The 17,500-nt window shown below is 37.6% G+C and overlaps 1 protein-coding gene across 6 annotated transcripts in view; it reads left to right on the plus strand.

Moving 5' to 3' along the window:
* Positions 1-17,500, plus strand: part of Tmep (Transmembrane endosomal protein) — a 104,635-nt gene that overhangs the window by 32,772 nt on the left and 54,363 nt on the right. The window contains exon 1 of one of the 6 annotated variants that reach the window (XM_067083946.1): positions 12,835-12,864. The exons of the other annotated variants lie outside the window; for them this stretch is intronic. Within the exon in view, the coding sequence (XP_066940047.1) occupies positions 12,850-12,864 (15 nt within the window). The 5' untranslated portion in view covers positions 12,835-12,849. Of the gene's footprint in view, positions 1-12,834; positions 12,865-17,500 lie in introns of those variants that run through there. 6 annotated transcript variants of the gene reach the window in all.

Consider the following 17,500-nt stretch of genomic DNA (forward strand, 5'->3'; position numbering starts at 1 on the left):
AGTACGGTACATTATTTCTTATGCACTGTCACTGTGTAATGTGTTTTTTTATAGACTCGTAGTTCATTATCATTAGACTATTACACACAAAAATAAATGCGAATGTACTTCGTCTTATTCTTACTACTTTTAATGTCACTTTGAACTGCTTTTGAGCGATTTTTATTCAAGTACAAATTCTAGTGTTTTACTTTGTATTTTGACTACCTTTCTTGAAGTCCACGTGGAACAGCTGTTTCTTCATTAACAGCAAGCATGTGAATGTTGGCTTGAAAGCTTGCTGTTATAAAAATAAAATAGCCCACTTCCGTACCATTACACTTTCAGTCGATATTCTTGACGCCAAAAATAAACTTGTATTCTTTGGTCAGTAGGAAGCACTTGTACCTCATCAAGTGTTCTTATTTACTGGAAGAGCAGAGACGAGTAAAGGACTACCAAAGTTGAGAGTCACGTAATCTGTAATTTTTCTGTCGCAAAATAACCACTTAACCATTGAAATTTTTTTCCTGTCTTTATGGTCTTCATTTGCAGACATTGATATACGACAAGATTTTAAACGAAAAGTTCATCGTAGTTGTAATTAGATGGTATTTTGGTAGCAAAACTATTGTTGTTATCTAACGGTTTTCTTTAGAAATGATCTTTCTTTTTCTTTTCTCAGACTGCTGACGTTTTAAGAGGATTTTAGTAGCAGATCTCGTTACAAAAAAAAAAAAAAGTGAATATCTTTGTTTCAGAACAAAGAAATATAGACAGGTCATGTGTTTTGGTTTCCAACCAATGCTCGATCCATCCGCCTGTTATGTTGGGTGATGGGATAATTTCCCGAAACAACTGCGAGAACTCGAAGAACACAGAAATAAAAGACTTCCAGAGTTTAATAAAAATAGAATGGCTTATTATGTTCCTTTTGTGAAGAAGTTTGGAAGTTCTACCTATCTCTAATGCAAGAAATCCATGTGGTTTCTCAAAGTAATTTTTGTAATATTTTTGTTCCTAAAGCATTGCCAGAAGGGCGCGTTGTGGCTTTTTTGGAGTGTGGTTACCGGTATTTTAAACCGCGTAGCCTCTAAAGAGGTTTATGTAAATTGGCCGCGCAGTTTACTTTTGTCTCTTTTTACAGTGGTGTTTTCGTTTGTCTTATTACTGTAGTTGTTGTTTTGTTTTATCAGACTTATCATCGTAATTATCGTAATGGTGTTGTTATTTACCTGGAACTTAACACACTGCTTCGCCTTGCAATTAAGCACCACCTTGATATTCAAGGCTCAGACGTTTACTGCTGCATATTTTGCAGGCATGAAAATGTAATGAAAAAGGAAATTACAATTTAGCGACCTGTGACAAGTAGCTGGGGCTGGGTCAAGCCAAGTCATATAAGCCCTCCTTGTAAGTCTTGTGTATATTTATTGCAAACGCCGTGGCCCGCATTTGGAATGAGCAGTGCCATCTCCCCCGGGCCTCATAAAATGTCTCCAAGGTACCGTGGCATGCAGGGATAGTAATAGAGCCACCCGTTTTGGGCAACACTTCGGGAGACGTGCTCGTTGCTATTCCCTCTTACGTTCCACTAGGAAGACACTTCTTAGGGCGATATGGGCGTGGGCTTTCATCTCTTCATCCTCAGAATTGGATCACTGACACGTCGACGCTGGGTCCTCTTTGTATTTCATACCCTCGGTGTTTGTGTGTTGCCGTTTTTCCCTCTGCAGAGTACTTTCTATAAACACTGTCACTCATTTGAAAGTTTTTCTTCGTAATTTCTCCACCTGTTTACACTAATTCCAACTTTTTTTTATTCCTCGACCTTTTCCATTTCCTATTCTCTACAGGATTTTCCCCAATTCCTTCATTTTATTGCCCTTCTTTCGAACTGTATAAAGCTAAGGAAAATGGTCGCATGTTCCTTCGAAAACTGATCAGGAAATGCTATTGGGTTGTAATCTTGTTTCTCCTCGATGTTGGTGTCGTGTCTTGTCATTTGTTAATGTCTGTAAGTTCGAAAGATATATACGAGTTGTTAAATTGAAGGAAACTTATTAATGACACTTATATTGTGGCTTAGAGGTTTTAAATTTACACGGCATAGATTTTAGAAAAATCGACGTTCATTGAACGAATATTGATTTTGACTTCATTAAGTGAATACCAAAATGTATTTTGGTGAGTATGGAAACCCCAAGGAAATATTTACTCAAATGCAATTTATATTTTAATGGTCCAGACGTTCATTGCAGCAAGAGCGTGTGTTCCTAAAATCCAGGCATGACTCACAGAAAGAGTGTTTGCCTTGAAATGAAGTCTGGGAATTGTAAACAAAGAAGTATAAACAAAGAAATAACCAAGGAACTGGACCTAGAGGTCGTAGGACCTGATGAACGTGAGGAGGTGGAGGGGTTGATACAGTGTAGCACGCTTCCATCATGGCGTCCGGAGGGACTTCGCTTTATTGTAGACCCGAGGCATGCAATAAAACAAGGCATAACGTAAGGGATTAAAGGAGGAACGGGTATTCGGGCAGACCTTAGGATTAGATCGGATGGTGGAATATGCAGACCCAGGGATTGAAAGGGGCCCGGGGCATTTGTAAGAAGCTGACCTAATGTGAATGAATGGTATGGTATAGAGTTAGAGTAGGGTACCCGGGCTGATGACGGGAACGCAAGTGTAACGGCATTAAGGAGGAGAGAGAGGGAAAGTTGATTACATAAGTACTTAAAACCCGCTTTTTCTTTTGGTAAATACTTGATACTTATCTGTTTATATATATTTTTTCAACGAAGTTATTTAAAAAATCCATAAAGGTCACGAGCTGGTAAAACAATCCTCCTCATAATATAGTGATTTGATGTGAAAAGGGAAAAGAGTCGATTTTTGTAAAATTGATAAATATGCATACACAAACAACAATACAAGTCATAAAACGTAATGATGCATAGCCTTTTATAGTAGTGATACAGCCTCTTTAAACTGGCCTTGCAAAGGATGGATCAGAATTTTGCAATCGTTCGTCAACAAGATTACATAAACTATATATATATATATATATATATATATATATATATATATATATATATATATATATATATATATATATATATAATTATATATAGTGTGTTACATCTGTATTATGTGGGATATAGGCGATGTTGTTCATAAGGGTTATTTAATAATAAAATAATACCCGCAGGTGGTAAGGGGAACAATGACCCAGCCTGGGGCAAAATCCCCTCATATTAGAAATGATGATTTGCGTCTATAACTGTTGATATAGTACTCTTGATATAGTACTGCCAGAGTACTTATTCGGTCATGAAAGCCGGGCATTTACATACACTCATTACGAGCTATGTTTTATTGATGCAATATTCAGTCATTTTGATCCGCAATTTAAAGCATATCATCTCATGACATTGCGATTTTCGAATTTTATTCCCTTGCTAGGTGCTGTAGATTATCTTTGTGAGCATGTGCACGCATGTGAGAATTACCCGTAGAATGGATGAACGGCTCCATCCCTCTTGGGGGTGGGGGATTACCTCGTCGATGCCCTCTCCGTGTGGATCCGGACGTAATTTGCAAAGTTATTGAAAGCATGGTGTCAGACATGACTTCGGAATTGGATACAAAGTGCCAGATCGAGTTAGAATCACGCCCGTTACGGGGGCCGCTGAAATGGTCGGTGTCACAGCCTCCTGGCTCATCTGGTAAGATATCTGTAACTTTTGATATGCATTCTGGTTGGTTAATGCAGCTAACGAAAATAATTCCATAAGTTTACGGCCATGAGTTTACAAATGGCGAAACTAGCAGTATCTGCTGCATTATCCTATAGTTTACGTGGGGGTATAGTACACGCATCTAACATCGGTTTCGGGATTATGCAGGAACTGAAGAGCAAAGGTGTCCGACTCTAACAGAAAGCGCGGTGAATATTGAAGTATCTTTCCTGGATTTTGACATGAACAGTATTTTATAGCATTTATGCATACGTTGGATGCTACTTGGTATCATCACTTTCACTGTAGCACGATAGGAAAAGTCGTGTTTACTTTTATTAGGCGAGGGGGCGGATATCGTGAGTTGGTTATGAAATGAGCCACCGGCAGCACAGTCCTTTTATTTGGCTGTAGTTGGAAGGGTTGGGAAGCTATATTGGTAGGTAGTAGTCCGTGAATGGTTTAATCGACGTTACCCAGAATATTTTCATGAGAGAGAGAGAGAGAGAGAGAGAGAGAGAGAGACCGTTGATGAGGCAGCATTGTCGGCTAAATGATTCTTTAATTCATTTGTAGTAATTGCTGGCGAGGTCAGTGATTTCGGCGACCTTTTACTACTGTGGCAAAATTAGCCCACTGTGGCGGCTGCACAATACGAGTAGGTTGGACTATTTGGTGAACAGAGGTTTTATTAAAATCTCTTCAGTTGGTGGAAATTATTAAAAATATTATTTTAACCAGCTGTAACTATGCTTTCAGTATTGAGTGTTATTCCAGACTAGTCACTTTTTCATTTGAGACATTTTGATTTGTATACAGATTTGAATAAAATATATTTTGCAAGTCAGTGGTATGGAGAAAGGACACGGAGGTTGACTGCTGGTATGTTTAATAGGGGCGCGGTGGTCCTTCCTCTCATCAGTTATTATTAAAGAAGTTTTTAGTCTCTGCTCTTAAAACCGAAGAAAAGAAGAACCATGCGGGAAAATACTTTTTACTCGGTGATCTGAGGGAAATGAAACTGGTCAGTGTGATGAGAATAATCCTGTGCAGGATGAAGAGCAGAGCAAACCAAATGGAATACTGCATCTTAGTTCTCTTCCGCCATGCTGGTCCTTTCAAGACGCGACTAACAGTACGGCATACTTCAACAGGAATTGTGGTTGTATGGTCAGTGTTTTTTTCACGCTTCATTTAAATAGTGTTTGAGTATAGGTGCATTCTCTCTCTCTCTCTGTCTCTCTCTCTCTCTGTCTGTCTGTCTCTGTCTCTCTGTCTCTCTCTGTCTGTCTGTCTGTCTGTCTGTTTCATCGGTGAAATAAGTAAGAAAATCACTTTGTCAATTGTATATCTTATAAAGCTACATTTTTTTATTACAGCCCCGAATGGCTGCTTTTGGCCCAGTACTTTGTTGTTTTTTTATTAAGTTGGCTCTATGTCAGCACGGGTTTTTGCTCATAGAGCAGCCCATAAGTCCCAGTACATAAATACTTGAGATCAATCCTGTAGTATAAGAAAAGTAAAAGGATACATTAACATTAGAGAAATATTTCCTAAACCACAAGCATTTTACAAAATCCTCTAAGAATATCGACTTGAGTTGGCATGTTTTATCATTTAACAGAGGCCGTCGTTTGCTGTAAATAACCAAAGATTATTTTTTTTCCATTGGATTTGAAGTGGTTTCATGTCCAGCTGTTTTAAACTTTGTCAGCTTCTCTTGGTATTGTTGTCAGTGTAAATAATTTTTTGCAGGTGGATTGTTTGCCTTGTATGTTATTATATATCTGCAACTCTGGAGCCCCCCTTGTCTTATATTGCGTCAGTTGTCGTTTAGTTGTGAATACAGTTGCAGTGTGTATACCCTGACTCATTCATTGTTTGGTTATTATTCAGTCTGAGTTGAACAAATTGAAAACGACTTGGCTTTCATTTATGATGTTTGGTTATAAGTGGCACGCTCCTCCGGGCTCAGTCATTGTCCTCTTGAGTGTTTTTCAATCTCTCTCTCTCTCTCTCTCTCTCTCTCTCTCTCTCTCTCTCTGCTTGGAAAGAACAAAGCTTTGCAAAAAGAGGTAATTTGTTGCTGTTTGTATTGTGGAGGTGTTTGATGCGTTTGAAAAGTAAACTTGAAATGATTGGGTTGTTTTTGCATGACCAGTGATTACTGGAATATAACTGAAATCTCTAATCTACTAACCTGTTATTATGAGGCTGTGGTTTAAATTAAATCACATGCATCAACCCATCTGCTTATTTTCATATGATGTCTACATAAAAAAAAATAATTTATGTTTTCGGACGGTTAGAACAAGTGAGGTTAGCTTCAGTTAAAGTTAGTCATTGTGTGCTGATATATTTTTAACATTAAAAGACAATATTAGTAGACAGTTCGATGGAAAGTGAAAATGCAAATTGGTCTAGAAAGTAAGTATTATATATTGCGTATTTATAAACCGGATGTAAACGAATTTTGAGACACCCTAAAGACGAGTTAAAACGAATAATTTTATTACATATGAAAAATCGTAAATCAATAACAGGTATGCATTACATGATAGTGTGTTACAAGACTAATGCAGCCGTAAGGAATCACGTCTTGGCATCGTACCCGCTGCTTTTAGGTAATAATCTCGAGGGTGAAACGGGTCACGTTAGGAGAAGTGTGTGGTAGTAAATCCCGTTTGACCAAGGGCGCAACTTAACACATGAACATCCTGATGTCCTTCGAGGTACCACCCTCTCTATTTAAATTTTAGAGAGTGCAGCGGGTTAGATTATAATTTGGCTCCTGTTGCACTTAATCAGTGGATTTTGAAAATACACATTTAGGATTATGGTGGAACGTATGTGAGCGCGTTGTAGCAATTTGAACGTTGCATGTGCAGGTGTATACTTACACAGGGGCCGATGATTCTTGTCTGATATGCTGTGCATGACGATACAACCCTATGAAGTCTGTGGTGGGGAGACGAGAGGTATAGGAAAAGGTAGTCTTGGTCTGGGCGATGGCATGACCTAAACCGTGAGGTGAGCGAGTGCGTGGGAACACCCAGGTAATAACCTGCAGTGTTGGGGGATTCGAAAAGGTGACGTGGCAGCCAGGTTGGTAGATTGAGGGTACCTCTCTTTCCCCCCCTCACACCCTCCTGCTGACTCCCCCACACTCTTAGCTCAGAGTCAATCCTTTTTACTCTTCGCTCTTACGCTCTCTTTCTTAAGCCTGCCTGGGGGATTCAAGAGTTATCGGGTTGGTTATTTTTTCGTCAGGTGGTGCGAATAATATTTGAAAGACTGAGAAACAATGTTAGTGTGAGTTAGTAAAAACTCGAGTAATCGACAGGTATCATTGAGATGTATGCAAGGCCGATCTAATTAAGGCGTATGTATCGTCCTTGGTTTTAAATAATTATTCGTAGACCTCATTTATTTACTGGTAATATTGAGCTCTTGTATCATATGTTTTTTTCACGTGTGCTTCATAGCATGTACGTTTGTTAAGAGTATGACGATTGTTTGTTTTCTATTTTCGACGTCCAGAAGGTACCATCCAGAATGCTGGATCGCTGTTGGGATCACCTCTCAATTTTGAATTGACGAATTCGAAGACTGCCAACAGGTCTCTCCAGTAAATATTTTTAATCAGATCCTCATCACACTAAAAACGAGCCGCTGTAACAAATTGACTGCTCAGCCTCTCCCCCCGCACGGTCCCCCACACTCCCTTCACCACATATTGTACCTTGTGACGTAACACTTGACGTAAGATTGCGGTAAGCAACCAGCACTACCGATCGAGAGAGAGTTAAGGGCGGCATAGGATGTCGGAAGGTATTTTAAGGAATTGGAGCGAAGGCCATAATTTTACTTTGGTTGCGAAAGGGTCCAAGTGTACCAACGTAGAATTAAAGGCACTGCTGTTGGCGGAGCTGAAAGAATCTCTCTCTCTCTCTCTCTCTCTCTCTCTCTCTCTCTCTCTCTCTCTCTCTCTCAGTGTGGAAAAGACTTGGAATTAGTTTCTTCATATTTGGTTGAAGTCGCGAGGATTGTGTAAGCTTTATATAAATTTTGCTTTTTATGTTAGGGGAAAATTGTTTTGGTTTCAGCTATTGCCAGTCATTTAGCCCTATCCAGGATTTCAGAGCGAATTTAAACTAAAGATAGTGTGCTGTTAGGGCATTTTTTTTTTTTTATTCTGTCACAGAGTCAGCAGATGATTCTCTCTCTCTCTCTCTCTCTCTCTCTCTCTCTCTCTCTCTCTCTCTCTCTCTCTCTCTCTCTCTCTCTCAGCAGTAGTCACTTAAAGTAAAGAAAGACGAAAAAGAGGATTGTAAAAAGTTTCTAGTTCGTTTGCTTTGATAGCTATCAAAGAGGACTTTTTCTCTCTGTCGAGAGAGAATTTCATATTATGGTTTGGTTTAAACTCTCGAGTTTTTAAGTCAGTGAAATTATTTTTATTTATTTACAATTTTTTTTTTTAATATCTGGACAAAATCTGATGTTCGAGTGTTTTTACATCTGTGTGTGGTAAAGTCTTGGAAACAAAAGACTCACATTCTAGATAATTCTTGGCACGGTATAGAGAATCACAGAAATGAGTGGTAATTGGAAAGTGGCAAAAGTTTTATTCAGATTTTTTCAGGACATTGATGTGAGAAGCATTTCTAGGCATTCATAAATTCTTGAAGGAAATAAGCACCGAAACTAAGCAAGACAAATGAGTGTTTGATAACATCGCATAAGAACAAGAACTCTTTAATGAAATCAGTTCACGTTAGTTTTATGTTAGAAGAATATTTGAATTGATTTCAAGCTTTATTCTTAAATTTTACCCAGTACTTAATAAAGGGAGAGGGGAAAAAGACAAATGTCTCAAGCAAATGTTGCTGAGGGTTCTCGTTTCAAGGTGTTGGATGAGGAGCTTGTACCTGCGCAAGCACAACAGTACGAGCGCACTTGCACATTGCATGCACATACTAACACCGCACACGGTCATCACGGTGAAAGTGAACATCCACTTCATGGTAGCCATAAAGCACGCGGAACCACCACATAGCTCAAAATGGGGTTATACTTGCGATTAAAACCTGGCATATACCGACTGGTACGTGTGTTGAGGAGGAGGAGGAGGAGACGACGATAAGTAGGAAAGGTAGGAAGGAGAAGGAAGGACGTCAATAATATAGAAGTTATGTGAGACAGGTCATCACTTTCCCTGAAGGCAAGATATGCGCACATGCGCACAAACGTTATATCCATACCTGTTTCCCTTCCTGTTAACGTTTCACTGGCATGTGGTCACCTTACTACACACTTCCTGTATATTTTAGGCAGAATCGACCTTCTTACTTCATGGTATTTGATGTTTTATATGGTAGGTTATTGTAATGACTTTTTTCGTGTTTAAAATCGTTATACCTATACGCAGAGCTTTATTGATTATGTTTGTTTTGATATGTCTGGCTGCAACGACCATGTAGTTTTATAATCATTCTCTTTTTCTTTGCAAGGTCATTTTGAAATGTTATGAAATGGCATGTCTTTAACAACACCTCATCATTGTCCGTGTTCAACGTGCGAGATCTCTGATTTGTAGCGTAAACACTGTTATGTTGGAATTGTACCCTTTACAGCTCCAAAACTTGTAATTGTTCTCCAGTTTTATTTTGTATACTCGTATTTGTGGAGTTGTGAATGAAGTAAAATGCATTCTGATATCGTAATCCCTTTGTGCCATCGTATGTGTTCCCATTCTGTGCATACCTGAACCACCTCGACACGTAATATTTACGCTCATTCTGATTGTCTTTCGCATGTATAAATTTTTGGTGTACTCTTAGACTTATTCCCATTTACACAAGCATTTGCAGCCCAGTATTGCTGTGCTGGCCTTCCGGTTCACTGTCTTTTAATCATATACGTGTCCTCTACGTTTAAATAGCTGTAGGCTAAAAAATATCTTGATCTTCGGATTGAGCTTTTCATTGTACTCAAGAGACATCTTGCTCTCTTGCCTCATGTTTTGTTACTAACCTGCATTTTAAATTGATAAACTTCCGTAGCGAACATTACTGTACAAAAACAACGATGGCTTCTTTACATGTATTATTCTAGGCATAATGAATTAGACATTTCACAAACGTTCGTTTTCAAAGTTTCTTTAGTATTTCTAGATTCGGATAACTAACCTTGACTTACACCATCAGCTACAGTCCTCATCTTTTCCAGTATCCATTCATGTGTATATCTTTCCTCATAACTCCCCTCATTGTACCAGTTTTAAACTAGTGAATTCTAGTTGTGTTGTGAAGGAATGTTGAGAAAATACAAAAATAGTATTAAGATTTTTATCACTTTTATTAAAAAGTTGATGCTTCTCCCAAGAAGAGCATAAAAACTTCTGTGTTGCAGAGGTCTGAAAGTTGGGAGAAAATATTAGATATCGTTGCAACAGCTAGGACAGTTATGCTTGTAAAACTATTTTTTTTTTTCAATATCTCAAATTTGACAGAAATGGACCAGTTACAAAATCAAGTGCTTTAAGTAGTTACGCAAAATCACTTCTGTAATAAGCTGGTCACGGACACCTTTTAACACTATAAATTTCAGGTGTGATGTTTTGAAAAGTAGACCTTGGCATGCCATAGTATCAAACATTATAAGTCTTTAATGAATGGGCTCATTTTTTATGTCAGGGTAGGAAATGCATAGAATTACGAAACCTATCGTGTTTGAGGCAGTATGTGTATGCTCTGTGTATGTGTACTCACTACACTGTTAATATTTAATTCAGCCGAGGATTGAGTTTGTTAACGAATTGGTGACCTCCTGTTATAACCAGTAGCTGCTGGCATAAAGTACCTGTGTTTGGGCAGTGGGCACGAACCTATTGACCTGGTCCCTTGTATCTAATTGTTTAAATGCGGAAGGTTAATTTATGGATATTTTTCATCGAAGCAGACATTAATTTTAAGGAAAATATGCCAGCTGTGTGTGTGCTTTCAAATCTCATGATCTAGCCTATTAATTTATAAACTCCCCGGAGGTGTGTGTGTGTTTGTTTGTTTGTTTGTTTGTGTGTGTAGATCAATTCATTGCTTATAAATACAAATGAATCAGGATAATTTAGCCTCGCCAGTTGCATCCCAAGTTCGTTTAGCTTTAGTCTCCGTGTAATTTGATTCAATCTGTTGTTTTGGCCGTTTGTCCGACGCATTTGCATTCATTTGCACCTTATTACATCCACCATCATGGAAGATCCATTAATTAATCCTCAGACGTTATGTATCTGAGAAGAAACGATTCGAGGAGGAAGAATAGTGTAGCCCACCAGATGGAACTCTTTAGTAGATTGGAAAAAGTCGCAGTTTGTTGGAAGATAAATTGCGGAAATATGGAGATAGAAGTGGGAGAGTGATCACGTTGGAGGCTGGGCCTTATAGGTCGTTTGCCGTGTCACCACGCTCTATTTGCCTTCGCCAAGTGCCTTTTCTGCACTCAGATAATGTACATAAGTACCTTGCCTTTCTAAGAGCTTGCGCAAATGCCGCAGCTTATAGTTCGTCATACCGCCGTAATGGCAGTGTGCGTGCGTGTGTGTGGTTTCCCTGGCGTTTAGCTCCATTCTGTTTCAAAATCTTTCCTCATCCTTTACCACATTCTTCCGGTCGTCCGTATTTCATCCCGTCTTTTCATTTTATTGAAGCACTTTTCAAAAAATTTTTGTAAGCTTCAAGAAATTAGGTTTAGTTTCTTATGATTTTTTCCATGTTGATGCTTAGATCGTTGTATGATTGACGTGCTCCGGTGACTTGTTTTGAAAGAGAGGGTTATGAGCTTTTGTATATAACCTCTAGTAGTTTGTCGTTTGAGTGATTGCATATTTGTCTCAATAACCGTGATTCAGTTTTCAGTGATGGGGATATATTGGTATCAATCTAGTCCGTGTTCCCATTTGAAGCTTGCGTTTGATGACAAATAAAGAGCATTACTTTCCCGATTCGAAATTGTAACCTGTTATTGTTTTGAGTTAATCGATTTATTTTGTTTGCGATGAAAACTGAGTTCGTTCTTTCATTTACGACGAAAACTTATGACTAATCAAACGCCTTCAGTGACTCAAAATTCTGTACAGCTTTTATTGTAAATGATGTACTGTAGAGTCCCTGACTCCATTGGAGTTGCTGTCTTGTGATCTTGCTCTTACGTCAAAAATGACGGAGGCTCTAGGCGGGACGACGGCAAGTGTAAACAACTATTATTGCTACTTACTGAATAAATCAGAGAAATAGTTACAGAGAGATAAAGATACTGAGTCGCATCCATGGAGTGATATTAAGCAAAAGGGGAAAAAACATGGTTTGTGGTATAGCTATTGCAATTAAAACTCTGTTTAAAATCAGTTCTGTATGAGCTTCGACCGCAAGGCTTATTTTACTCCTCGTTCATTGTTGTTATGTTTAATATATATATATATATATATATATATATATATATATATATATATATATATATATATATATATATATATATATATATATATATATATATATATATATATATATATATATATATAGTGTGTGTATGTATGTATAAAGGTGTAATTTTGAAATATATATATATATATATATATATATATATATATATATATATATATATATATATATATATATATATATATATATATATATATATATATATATATATAATATAGTGTGCGCGTTTGTATACGTGTACATGTACTAAAGGTCCAATTTTGAAATGGTTTTAGCAGCCTTAACATTGAGTTGACGTAACTTCATTTAGATGCTGAACAATACTCACAACTTTGGCATTCGTGCTACCAGCCTAGGCTAACCTTCAAACTTTTTCGTGAGCCATATAATATATATATATGCATTTTTTGTGTTCAGATGAAATCCCGGATTTAGCTGGTAACTGTACCATTTACGTAGGTGTGAGGTTAAATTTAATATCATGGTTTCCCGAATATAAGTTCTCTGCATTTGTTATTAACTAAATTTTTTTTTTTTTTTTTTTTCCAGGTATGTGTTCCATGGCATCGTCAAAGTTGCCAGCTGGTTTGTTTTGCTTCTGTCGTTGTCTTTCTTAATTTTTGTGTGAATAGATGCGTTTTATGAAGGTAAGTTATTCTTTAATGTGATTGTCGTCTTTGGGAAAGCTTATTGATTAGCACATCTCATGTTCTTGCTGTAGTAACTTTGATTTCATTTTCTCTCTTACATTTTGGAAAGTTCATCACGAGTTAAGATGAAGGGAACAGTTCTTCTCTCTCTCTCTCTCTCTCTCTCTCTCTCTCTCTCTCTCTCTCTCTCTCTCTCTCAACTAGTGTGTTGTCGAATCTAAAGTACATTTGAAAGAAATTTTCAACAACGATAAGTATAATTTTTAGACTATTTGGCAAGATGTTGATAGACACGCTTTTATTTTCCAAGTATTAAACATCCGAGTAAGGCGTTTACATACACGCGTACACACATACGCAAGTACACCTATACTAGCCTCCAGAGATATCCTCAAAGTATGAGAGGATTCTGAAGTCTCTCATCGATTTTCGATTGTACATATTTATCGTACAGATGTTGATGGCTTACAAGAGCGTCTTGGAAATACGTATCTGGAAGAGGAGATGTTTTAAGTCAGGCCTTCGATGCAAGTTGTGTCTGTCCGTTGCTTGCAAGTTGTCTGTTGGTTCCTTGCAAGCGTGTCCATATGGTTTAAGAAGTATATGCGTATACTTTCACCATGGCAGAAGGCAGTGGTTCAGAGTTGAAGCGTGAAATTAAATTGTGCGCAACAAAGGTGACCTTTAGATTCGCTTGGCGTTTAATCAGTATGCCTGAGCAACAGTTTGCTTATGAAAATGAAGTAATTTGAGTTTATTGTTGTGATCACGAAAAAATGCGTTTATTTTGATTTCACAAATTTGTTGGCTACTGCTATTGTAACGAAAACTCCCAAATTAATTTTCACAAGTCAGTGCTCATTATCAAGAAAATATTTGGACGTAAATTCTTGTATAAGATCTTTGTTGTTGTTGATACTTTTGTGACTGGATATTGCTAGAACTTTTAAATGGGGTTGTATTATACGCGACTAGAATGTGATCAAACGACGAAAGTTTAGCATTAGGGACCAGATAGGGTAGTGTGGCATCTGTGACCTCATGAGGTTGATGGTACTTGGCCTTCGATTAACCCTTGGACTTGGCACTTAAGTTGCTCTATCTCTTTGGCGTTATGGCAGTTGGTACCGTAAGGGGCACAGCTATGTTCGTAATTAGAGAATATTTTTTGTGCCGGTTGACGTTTACATTATTTCACGCAGTGTTTTCTGATAACTTTTATTCTGTACATTTTTGTTTGAAATATAGTCTGAAAGGGCCGTGTCAAACGCAACTCTAAAGTATTTGTTTTTATTTGTATTTTTCATGTATATGAATTCATCCCTTTTAGTGATAGCACAGTTTTTTAGAATTATTCCCGGGTGATGCTTTGTCAGTGTTTTCGTTGCTTTAATTCGTAATTCTACATTATTTACTTCCTTCCGGTAGTTGATTTACTTTTGCGAATATCCTTTACACGTCCGTGTTAGCACGACCTTATAATAAGCTGGAAATGAGAAAGATGATATCGATTGTCCGATAAGGTATCTCTTCTATCATATCAGATGAGCCAGCGATGTAAAAGGCAGCATTGATTAAAGTCCCTTATCTTTGGAAGGGGGTTGGAGACGGGTACACAATTCGATTAATTATGTGTTCATAAGTTTGTTGTCCCTAATGAATCGTAGGAAGGTTAATAATTGAGTGTACAGATTCACTGACGAGACTGAGTAATGGGAAGAATGTTAACTTATGTGCCAAAGATTATACTTAATGTCAGTTCAGCACCTATGTCTTAGGTACATGAGAATTGAATGTGAATTGATGTCTGGCTCCAAAATCTTGTTTCTTGAGAGGCACACTCGGTTAATGAAGATTGCGTCATCTTTTAACATCAGTGCGATAATGTGATTTTATGCAGGCTTTAAATTTAATTTTCCCTCAAATAATAAAGTTTGTCAAGCACCCTGTAAGGTGTTACGGTACTGAAAGATATATTTGTAAACTAGGTGCTGAAAACTTAGAGCTTGTTATTACAATGGTTGACTTTATTTTAATTGTGACCAGTCAGAACATTTCAGGATACTCTGGTACGGTTCCTTGAAGGAACATCAGCAATGTGTTTATTAAGAATATTGAAATACTGTATGGCCAATATCTTTTAAAGTATGAGAGTCGTGATGAAATAACCCCCCCGTAAAATACATAAATAAAAAATGCTCGTGATCTTGTATGTTGTGACATTCAGTGAAATAAATCTCAAGTACTGTACAGTACATCACTATCACAATACTCTCTCATCACTTCTAAATTGCTAGTTATCCAGCGACTGAAATAAGGATATCCGTGTTAACTATAATTTATATCGTTACACGAATCTCACTGACCGACCTCTTCATTCTTACAGCATATTGCAATTGACCTAATTTTCCATTCGAATGTAATTCATTGGTAGGTTGAGTTAACCTCTTATTCTCTGTGGTTGTCGGTTTAGAATAAGCTGGCTTTGTGCCTGCACGAACACTTGCGCACAGAAGCGACACTATAGTGTGGAAGAGTGTTGAACTGTCCAACCAAGAGAGAATTTCTTTCTAAAAAAAAAAGCTCTTGAGGTTTACATTGCTCCATTTTATAATGTGATTTAAACATCATTAGATTATTCGTTTGATTAGATGCCCTGTATTGTGTTTTCGTGTATGGATCCAATTACGTTTCCTTGAAGTAGACTTTCAACTGATCATTATCTTCATAGCCTTGGCATTAATTAAATTTATGGCCTAGGGACCTATCACGAAGCGTCGATTGTAATGACTAAGTTGAAATTTTGGGAACTTGCTTCTGTTCCATTCCTCCAATATTGCTTATTACTTGTAGATCTTTTTCGTTATATTGAATGTTTGTTTTTTTTTTTTTTTTCTCATGTATTACAATGAGTGGCTGGTTATTATGTAGAAACTGTTCTGTTCAGTTTATTCTGTTAAATAATTTTGAGAATGATTGTTGGCATTCCGCTTTATACATTATAGAGTAACATTTACTTTCAGTTATAGATTAGAAAAAACTTATGTAAGTAGACTTGAAGTTCCAAATGTATTGGGAAAGTTTTAGTCGCCAGTGCAAATACGAAAGTTTATCTCGTACAACGGAAAGTGAAATCAGTCTCCTTGCTGGACAGTATGAATCAAAATACGAAAATCATATGTTCATACAGTAATGGTGCACTGTTAACTACGGCACATTACAAGTACTGAAGTTTGCGTAGATGCCTTTGTTTATTTCAAAGTGACTAACTGAGAATAACTGCAGTAAATGTATGGAATTTTAATCTAGTATTCCTGTACCAGGAATCATTTTAAGTGGGCGAAAACACGGGTCACAGTGTTATCTTGCTCTCTTTAGTTGTGCTCGTTTATTACGCTTTAGAGCCTTGAATCCTTCATTATTGCTAAAAGTTCCCTTCTCGCACTACTATTGGCTGCCAGTAATCTTTTGGATTTGATTCGTTCTTGCATTATTTCAACAACGTATTGAAGTACTCTTATCTCATCAGTTTTTATTTCCGGGAATATACTTGATTTCATATGTTGTATGTAGTGGATGAAAGAAATTAGTCATCTGTTCGTAACGCGCAAGGTAACTCTCTTCTTCTCTCTCGCCCTCCTTTGCTGTTGCGCACTGCTGAATTCACTCGAGTGGGAATGCAGTTCGCTTTGAATGGATGAATATTCTGTTCCCGTTAAGTGAATGAATAATAATTTTGCTCGTGTTCTAGGTTACCTTGCGTATGTGAGTATCTTTTGCGTACAGTCAGATGTACTAGTTTGTAAGCACTGCTCTAGATTTCGTCTGAGATTTTTTTTTTTTTTTTTTTCAAGAAAATCCAGATATGTTATTGTGGACTAATTTACTTTTGTTCGTTTAGCATTTCAAGTGTTACACAAGGAAGGAGAGAGAGAGAGAGAGAGAGAGAGAGAGAGAGAGAGAGAGAGAGCGTATTGCATTTAACGGGTGAGTGGTGTCTTCTCTGCCATTGAATTCTCTACTGCAAAAACCGTTATTTGTCGTGACTGGCCACGTAAGAATATTTTTCACGTAATTGGGGTGAGTTGGTTTGAGCCTGAGCAGAACTGCATTATGCAAGCCACTAAGCGGAATTCATCCTCATTCTTTGAGCTGTTATCTTGTTTGGCCTCTTTATCGCTAGAATCTATCAAATTGGATGTTAGAGGCTGAAATATATTTTAGAAGAGAATGCCTCTCTCTCTCTCTCTCTCTCTCTCTCTCTCTCTCTCTCTCTCTCTCTCTCTCTCTCTCTCTCTCTCTCTCAAGGTAGATATCAGATAAAAAGTAACTATTAAATCTTGACAGGTTTCGCTTCTATTCTCTTAATAAGCTATGTATCCTAGTGAACTGGTTGATGCCTTATGCGAACTTGGGCACTTGCCAGTGTGGACCTCCGAACTTGGTCCAACAACGGAGAAGCATACGTACATCCAGTTTAATCTGAGGTTGCAGATATTGGACCACTATCAGCGTCCGCAAAAATCCCATTTGGTTGAAGTCAATCTGCTGTGTGATCTGAATGAAATCAGCTTTTTGGTCATCGTCCACGGCGTGTCAGCCGTTGGATAACATATATCCCAGATAGCGTCCC

The sequence above is a fragment of the Macrobrachium rosenbergii genome, chromosome 41, assembly GCF_040412425.1.
Source record: "Macrobrachium rosenbergii isolate ZJJX-2024 chromosome 41, ASM4041242v1, whole genome shotgun sequence".
In the NCBI taxonomy this organism is placed as follows: Eukaryota; Metazoa; Arthropoda; class Malacostraca; order Decapoda; family Palaemonidae; genus Macrobrachium; species Macrobrachium rosenbergii.